The 9462-nt window shown below is 35.5% G+C and overlaps 1 protein-coding gene across 1 annotated transcript in view; it reads right to left on the minus strand.

The window, feature by feature from the left end:
- The window catches only part of LOC104157625 (DENN domain-containing protein 1A-like), a gene marked incomplete at its 5' end in the record, with an annotated part of 122653 nt that overhangs the window by 57754 nt on the left and 55437 nt on the right, over nt 1–9462 (minus strand). Inside the window, 3 exons of the mRNA XM_009695036.1 lie at nt 1566–1647; nt 1780–1803; nt 6753–6766. Coding sequence (XP_009693338.1) covers nt 1566–1647; nt 1780–1803; nt 6753–6766 — 120 coding nt within the window. The remainder of the gene's footprint in view (nt 1–1565; nt 1648–1779; nt 1804–6752; nt 6767–9462) is intronic.

The raw sequence follows: 9462 nt of genomic DNA on the forward strand, positions 1-9462 counted from the left end.
GCAAGCTAGCTACTGTGGAAAAAGTTACCAAATAACCAACAAAGTATTTGCACTGAGAAACTCGCATTTTGAACTCTCCCTATTAAAAACTAGAATAAGCACTGACTTGAGCTGCCTTTTGAGTGAGTTTGATAAACGTACACACAGATTCGCTCTACATAGGCATAATCGCTTTGACCCAAATGCAGGTGCATAAGTGTTACATAGCTATTTTAGCGTTGGAACAAATAAACAATAAAACAAACACAACGTTACCAAATTTCAAGGAATTTCAAGGCTGGAATGTAGTAGATATTTACCAATAATTGCTATAGCCAAGGATCACACCAGAACGCTTCATTAGCTCAGTTATTGTCTGCTACACTGATTACTACATGCATATTTTTCCGTATTTTAATTTTAGCAGTACAAAATTACATTGCTCCAAATGCAAAAGTTGCTCATTTAAAGAATGAAACTTGCCTAATAGTGTTCTTAGTTCTGGTAATGCAATATTTGACATTCAACAGCAATTTAAACTCATTTTTCTGGGTTAAACAAAATACTCAGGAACTTTTAAAAGCATTTTTGTCACATACAAAAACCCCCTCACAAAATACACCCAGCTTTATTAAGCATAAAATTTGAGTGCTTAGATTTACACACTACATAAATACTTTCGAAGCTTAAAAACAATTCCTAAGGTGCTAAAGAGTTAATACTTTGTACTGTGGTCACTGTAAATAAGCACAATTTCAGCTAAGCAATATTGCTGTCAGAGACACAACGCTTTGCAGGTGTGGGCAATAATTAAAGGTTTCAGCACATCTACCTGGGTGAAGTATTTTTGCCTCCTATTCCAAGGAGGAAGCCCTCTCTGTGGAGAGCAGAAGAGCTCATTAATGAGGCTAATTAGGTGTAAAGGGGGTAGAGTCTGGCATCAGCTGCAGCTTATAGTAGCTAATCATTAAGCTCTGTAATCTCTACCCCAGAACAGCAGATGATCATGTTCCTAGGTGACTGGTGTTGCTAAGAAAATTTCCAGCACCTGAGTACCTGATCAAATACTTTTTGGTGAGGCTAAAAATTCCCTTAACCCTCCACATGCCAGACAGTGGAGTGACATCATTTCTTCACTCATCCATTGTCTAACAATGGACATCCAAAGAGATTTGAACTTGGCATGAGGCCTACAGTGCGATTTATTTCAGAATTAAGAAAAAAAAAATAGATCAATGCCATCAACTGTGTTTGGAAAGGAAGACCAGTAAATAACGGCTGGTGGAGCAACATGCAAGAATACAGATATGAGCAATAACGCTTGAAAAAGAGTGATCACATATACCTCCTAAAGGTTTGTGAGTTCTCCTTGCAATTTCTGTGCATAAAGTAGTGAGGATAGTTACAATACCACAGGGATGAAAGCCTTGTTAATAAATATGTAAAATAAGGATTTCTTTGTACTCATCTAATTTGAAATGAGAAAAAGGACATAATTTCCATGGAGAGAGAATACATGAAAGCAGAGCTCAGTCTGAAACTTGTTTTGTAAAATGAATTGCAAGAATGGCAAACTATTCCAGCACCTCAACATGAATTTTTGAGTTCATCAGGCAGAACAGACCCTTTACTGGCAACCTGCTACTGTCTTTTTTTTCTCCAATTGAAGCAGCAGATTTGAATCAAAAATTTTTAGATTCAATTCAAATTCAACAAGAAATACAGTCTTTTTCTACTGCAATTATTTTACTGCCTGATGGTATGGCTTGTAGTAAATCCCCAAATTACTCATGAATGAACACTAAAGCAAAATCTCTCAAGCACCTTAGTCATAACCCTTGAGTTATTAAAAGTGGTACATTTTAAAAGGTGCATTTTCATACTGGCCAAAAAACTAAGTTGCAATTTTGTATAGGTCACCAGATTGCAAATACGATTAAATCAGCATATTTAGCTGATCCTTATTGTCACTTATTTCATTCATTGGAATTAAAAAAACCACACCATAGTTTCCTCTGTGTCTGTTTACTAACTGAAATGTTTAAGGGTTAAAAAGAAAAATGCCTTGCAACACCAGAAAGATGAGCAAGTACCACTGAGGTAATAAAGGCTCAAGTGTACTTAATACAATAATGTTTGTATTAAATGTCTCCACGTGACCCGTGGACTTGGAGAAGGACAGATTGAGTAACGTGAGCTGCTCAGAGGTGGCGCTGGCTCCCATTATAATCAGGGATACGGACGCACACATCTAGCTAAACTACACTGGCAATCCAAGACTTCTCTTGACATTAATAGTAAAAAAATCTCCGATAATAACTAGCACCTTCTCTTGCAACAATACAGAAGTCAGTTGAATTGGATGATAAAAATGCTTTGTAGCCACCATCATATTATGTTTAACAATTCTGTGGATATATCTTAAAGACAAAAACACATTGGGTAACAACAGGTTTTTACAAAAGCCTTGAGCTAAGCCCCCTTCCCCACTATTGAACACACTGTAGCTTTAGCTTCTTCTACTCCAGAACGTCATGTGCACCAGAAGTTTTCAATAGGTATAGAAAGTGCTCAATGCCAAAGGTGTAGCACAACTTCTTAAACAGAAACATCACCTCTTCTAAAAGACAACTGTTACCAAAATACCTCAGAATGCCTGAAATTGAGATGGGATGGGACAGCCTTGTCTACCCAGCATCTGAAGGAAGTTCTTGCTTTTTATTTTACTTTATGCCAAGTTACATAATTCTCTAGCAACATCTCATTTCCAGTGGTTGATACCCAAATACAGGATAAACAAAAAAACCTAAATGACAAGAGTTGAAAACCACAGTGTTAGAACACAAGGGCCATAACTGATCACAAGAAAAGCCTGTTGTTCTGTCTCCAACGTAGTCATAAGCAGATGTTCAGGAAAGACCAGGAAGGTAGAAAGATTGAATGTTTTTTCTCCCCTCAGACTCTATCAGACCAAGATCTTCATCTCAAGAAATTTACCGAGTCTGCTGTTGCTTGGGTATTAAATGAACCCAAACAGAGGTCTCTCCCAAGTATCTCTCCAATCTTCCCCCAAACCAACACACACTTCCTTAGTATCCCTTGATAAAGTGCTTGCCAGGATTACTACCTGTTGTAGAAAGAATAGCTCCTTTTTGTTTATTTCGAATCTTTGCTGTTACAAACCTCACTTAATCGCCCGTGGGGTTTTTTTGTACAGGAAGAGACAATGAGAAGTCACTCCCTATCCTCCTCCTTCAAATTGTTAGGGAGAGCTCTTCCTGTAAATAATGCTACAAATTGTCAGACATTCACAGTATCTCTGGTATTCCAATAAACAGATTAGACATTTTATGGGGGAAAATGTGCCATGATGTCTGTAAGCAAGAGGTAAGTGTGTTTATCAATCGGCTTAAGTACATACAAGCATCTGAATTCAACAGAGGAAAGGGCAAAACAGAACTATACTGCATTTTAGTGAACAGTAACAAACTTTGCTTCCCTGAAGTCTAACCCACCACCACAATCACGTATGTCCCAAAGTTGGTCTGCAGAGACAAGAAAAACTGTTCAGAGGAGCGACTCCAAGATTTGGCACTATTTCTGCAGTGTTTTAATGTTCCTGACAAGTGCTCCATTGTTTCTTAGCCATGTACACACTTCATTTCAGTAATTAGCTGTCAGAGCAGGCCCAACAGCAACTTAGTATTGTCTGCTCGAATTGTATTAATGAAATGCAATCCACTCAAATGTCCTGAATGCACATCTGTAATTGTGTTAAATAGAGAGGCTGGGGACATCAGCAAACTTCAGCTTCTAAACAGGGCATTACGATCAAGCATGTTAATCCATTATTTCTTAGGGATATGACAACCAATTAATATTACAGGGCTTCCTATACAGCAATAAGGACTGATGATCCAACTATTTTTCTTTTTTTTTAAGCATAAAAAGTGACTTTTCAGACTCTGGGATATCAAAGTAAAAGCAGTTTTTGTATTTAAAGATTCAGCATCTCTATGTTGAAACCTAAGTGTAGAATACTCAGTGTATACACTATACTGAGTATAAGCAAAATTTAATAAAACCCAAGATCTGTATCAAATGTATCAGTTTTTAAGACTTCTTAAAGGACTATTAGAATCAACATTCCCAATGAATACAAAATGCAATTGATTATTTCTGGCCGTAAACTGATACTTGTCAGTCAAGTCACTATACCATTTTCTCCATTTTGTGTTTCATGCTCTCAGTCACCAAAGACTTTTCCAAAGAACAGAATTTGGACATGATGAAAAACAAGAAACAAGAAAAACAAAACATGTAAGGGAAATATCTTGTGGGTATAATAGTCTTCAGAAAACTTTCATGTCAGTTATGACTGCAAAATTGCTACTAAAATTTAATTAAAATTGAGCTCAATAAGTTATGACAAGGATAATGGATGGGAAACATAGCTTTAGGGCAGAGTGAGGATATCTAGAACTCTGGCTAGATGCAATGCTTTATTTTTGGTTATGTTTGGCAACTATTGATGAGATTTCTGGAACACATCTTAATTATAATGAACTACGGAAATTCACAGAAGAGAAAAGAACGGCACTGCATTTCAGGTATCTCAAGATCTGTAACATACGCCAAGTAAGAAAGAGATTTTTAGGACTCCAGTACCATCTAGACCTTAATTTAATTCATGTTCACCCCCACATCAAAGAACACTCTTTTTCAACTAAAAAGCCCCTGCAAGCCCCTCCCCCAAACCACCAAGTATTTTCTCACTTATCTGTAAACAGAATTAATTTATTTCCTCACACAGGTAGAAATTGTCTGAACATCATTTAGCCCCATAGTTGCAGCTAACAATCAAATCCAGCATCATACAGACCTGAAACAAAAGTGGCCAAAAGCCTTGGGAATAATTTTGACTTAGGGAAATCAATAGTCCTTTATCAGAGACAGCTTCTTTGCTCACCCTGGAAACTCATTTTAAGAGAGCTGGAATGCAATTTATTCAACATGTAAAGGAGAACGCATAAGTGACATTTGGAAGAGAACACGCACTCCAAACGCTAGCTTAAAATCCCCAAATGAGGGGATGCAACATATGTATGTTTTTAAAATTTTGATCAAGAACAACTCTCTATTAATTGGAAAGCCACTGCTCCAAAACAATATGTATTTATAGTTTCATAGATATGTTTGGCAAAAATATTTACATACCTGTTACCATTAAAAACTATTTACCTTAGACATGAACTTCCCTGATTAGATTCAGCTTCTGTAATAAGTAATTTAAAAGAACGCACCGCTTTCTGAATAATGCTGCTCAGGTGCTTTTAATTACAGTTACCACACTGACAAAGTATAAACAACTCAGGCAAACAGCATTACTCACTGTCATTCAATAGAGACTGTAACTCGTCTCATACGATTTTATTACCAAAGACACAGCAGCCATTTAACATTTTTTAAATTTTAGGCAAGAAATTAACATAAGCGATAGCATTTTCATTCTTTGTCTGCCTTCAAGTGTTAAGTATAAAATGTTTTCAAGATGTAAGAAGAAAGCATCTCTAGACAAAAGTGTTATTTATTTTTCATATATTCTTAGTGAAGAATATGTAATAAATTCTTAGTTGACAAATGGGGCATGAGCTTTACCTATACAAGTACATACGGATCCTGAAGAAAGGCAAACTAATGACATTTGTAATCCTTACAAATGGCTTTCATTTTCACCATTAATCCTCTCTAAGAAAAAATGTTCTAGAGATACAGATTTTAACTACTGCTGGAGAGCTTCACCAAAAATAATTCTTAATACACCTTCCTTTTCATTGAACCACAGGAGTAAGCAATGTAAAGCAATGTACATATCTAATTTACAGCTTTTGCATTCAGAGCAAAACCATGCCACCTTCATTTCCACATTACTTATGAAAATCTAGTATAAATTACTATCGCTGAGTAATACTTAATATCAAATAGGATGCTTGAAGAGAGTAACATCAATAACTAGTTTTACACTTTTAGAATCAAAACCATATATGTATGTATATAGAAAACAGGTATATAGTTACTCATATGTGATCTGTTATAAAATTTATTATATAAATCACAAAACTAAATATTACATCAGAAATTATTCAAAAGAGTGCTACACTTGGACACGAAAATAACCTTTAAGGAGTTAAAATGTCCTCAACTACAAGTCAAGTTGAAACTTATTTAATTAGGTTCCGTATTTGAAAAAATGAAATAAATTCTTTCATTAACTAAACCAAACTCCCTTAAAGGCAACAATATGTTCCCTCTCTGTCAGGACAGAGCGCAATGAAATCTTTATTTTAATTGGGGTTAGCTAAGGGGCCATTTGGCTTCAGATGCTTTGTTTATCAGCCCTAAGCTTTACAGCTTAGCCAGCACTTGAAATATTTTATTACAGAATGATTTCATTAAAAAAAAAAGAAATTAAAAAAGACAGTCTTCCAAGCAGTTTTATATAGAGATAATTTTAAATGTGCATTTTGAAAACTGGAAGTCCAAGTCAAAGGCATCTCAAAAGAAAACACTGATTTCCTTTTGCATTATTGTGATATAGGTCTCCTTTATAAATGCCCTGTTCTAATGGTTTCTGCATCATGCCCTTCCCTAAGCAACCCAGCAAAGATGCAACTGTAGAACAATGGATCTCTCCATGGTGATGACTACGGTGAAGCAACCAAACACACCTCATTTTTGTGTTTTGTCACAACCACACTTCCTTCGTTGCGGACAATGTTTCAGAACCCTTTGCATTGTGTGGATTTCCATTTCACAACCAACTGGTACTGCAGGAAACAAGGAAGACTCTCTGCAATGCATGAGAACTCAGAGACAAACCTTTCATAAGAAGAAAAATAATGCTTTATATAAAACTCTTTCAAGGGCACAGCTTACTTTCCCTTTTTTTCTAAACAGCTTTCAACTTTCATATGAAAACCTTGGAGCCTTGGACCTGAAAAGCTGATCAATTCAATTTTAAAACAAAGAAAATGAATTCTCATTCAGTAGATGACACCTTTTTCCTGTAATAAACTAATTTACAAATATCATACACCTTCAGTAATACACCTACTGGAAATATTATGGAAAATAGCTGTCACAGGAATGGACAGTGAACAGGAACTCCACAAAACCACAGCCCCAGCTCATTCCAAACTGAAGCTAAAATTAATGAAATAATCCAGAATAATTTCCTGCTTTATCGTGAGGATCAAGCTTAGACTGGATTTTGGATTTATTCCTCACTAAACCTCCAAGGCTTAGGAATGTTCCTAAAACTAAAATAAAATAGGAAAAGGAAAAAACCTCCATACCTAATTTCCACAAACAAAGTACAGAATTCTGATATTTTCATGTTCTTTCCTCCAGTGGCATCACTACAATTTGATCTGTCAGATACCTTCTCTTCAAAATGATAAAAACTATTTCATAGAATTTCTAGTTGTCTTCTGAAGGATACTGACGTTATGTTCCTAACAGTTTTATCCATGTTACATAACACAGCATACCACATACATTATTTAAAATATAAAAAACTATGCCAACAGTATTTTATTAAGTCCAGTTTAAGAACTTGGTTTTATTTTTAAAACAAACTTACTGTCTTTCTTTTGTTTTCATAAACAAAAGCATTGCTGCTAAATCTGAAAGAATAAGGCTTAATTCAAACAAAACACTGAAGTCTGTCCTTCATGTTTATGCTACCTTAAAGAAAATACAATTTCAAACTAAATGTATTATTCATAATTTATTTTTTTATTTTTCTCTAGATAGCTTTTTGCTTATCTTCTCTGTACTGCTCCTTAGTGAGAAGTGTAATAAAATGAGCTGCTTCTACAACTTCTCAGCAGGTATTTTCATCTGAGAGTGTTCACAGTATTCTCTACAGTCTTTATACAATTTATGTCCTGATCAACTAACAAATAAGTAAAAGATTTAAATTGACATCAATATGTATACTTTTCTCTAACAATGCAAACTAATTGTGTATCTCTAAACGAGAAAAATGTTTATGAAAAAAAAAAAATCTAGTGAATATACCAACTATTGAGTTCAAAGCAAAGACACCACATGTGTCTAAATAAATATCAAGGAAGTGTCAGAGGTAAATGAGGAGAGACCAGGTGAAGTGTGTGTGATGTGTTAATTGTATTCAAAAAAAAATAATAGAGCAAGACAGAGAAGCTGAACTTCCAATTATCATAATGGTATCAACTTCACAACATATTTTCCAACTTGAAAGAGACATTTTAAACCATAGGAATTCTGAGCAGAATACCTCCAGCTGTGTTCTGCATAAATCTTGCACGCCGTACATACACAGTTTATTTAAATACCAAGTAAAGTTATGACTTACAAAATGCATATCTCAGTCACAATAGAGCATCTGTCATTGCCAAAAGCTGCTACTCATTGAATGAAAGGAACAGAAAACAATGAATTAAATTAGAAAAAGATAAGACAGAATCTCTTCATTTGATGTTTTACTAGACTGAAGTTGTGCGTGTTTTAAAGAATACCACATTTATCAGCCCTCTGCAGAGTTCACATTTTTGTGTCCCCCCAAAACAGAAGAAAGAAGAAAAAGGTGGTCCTCAATGTTAAATTAATTTTTGCCTATACAGCATTTTGGTTATGAGCCAGAATTTATCTTTCACTAACGCTCTGCCCATACCAAAATCAACACATTTGTGAAAAAAAGTTGCCCAATTCTCTGATGATATGCAAGAGCCAAACCAGAAAAGGGGCTTAGTCCCCTTCCATATTTTCCCCTTCCAGAAGCCTTAAGTAAGTAACAAGTACAACATGAATACCCAGTCAAGCGGTACCCCCATCCCTCCCCAGGACTGAAGAATCAAGATGACAGCAAGCACACTACTGAAGCTACGTTCACATGTGATTTTGCAAAGCCCCAGGGCAGTATCAGAATATCTCAGCGTGATTCTGAAGAAAAGTACAACTCTGAACAACAGCAGGTCTCCTATGCTGTCTGCCATGGAAAGCAATCGAAATGAACTGTCTATTATGTCATGCATACAAATGCCTCATTCTGTCTTTAACCCTATAGCGTTTTAGACTTCCATTGTATGAGCTCTATCACCTACGTATGCAAATCATTACAAATAATTTCAATTTACTGCCTTTCACTTTATTCTTTTTGTATCATAAGAGTACAAATTGTACGCGCCAATTCATACACAATCTATAATGTGCATGGTGAAAGACCAGAGTGGCATGATTTTTCTATCATGAAGCTCTGTTAGATTGTTCCTAACCTGATTAAATATTCTCATATTTATCATTATTTCATCAAGTTTGCCTACTACTGAAGTCTACTCTACAAATTCAAATACCAAAATCCCTTCTACCAGCTTCTTTCAAGGGAAGTAACACTTTCTGTTCAATTGTACAGCTGCTCATACTAGCGAGAACGTGAATGTC

This window comes from Cariama cristata, unplaced genomic scaffold (genome assembly GCF_000690535.1).
Source record: "Cariama cristata isolate BGI_N322 unplaced genomic scaffold, ASM69053v1 scaffold2962, whole genome shotgun sequence".
In the NCBI taxonomy this organism is placed as follows: domain Eukaryota; kingdom Metazoa; phylum Chordata; class Aves; order Cariamiformes; family Cariamidae; genus Cariama; species Cariama cristata.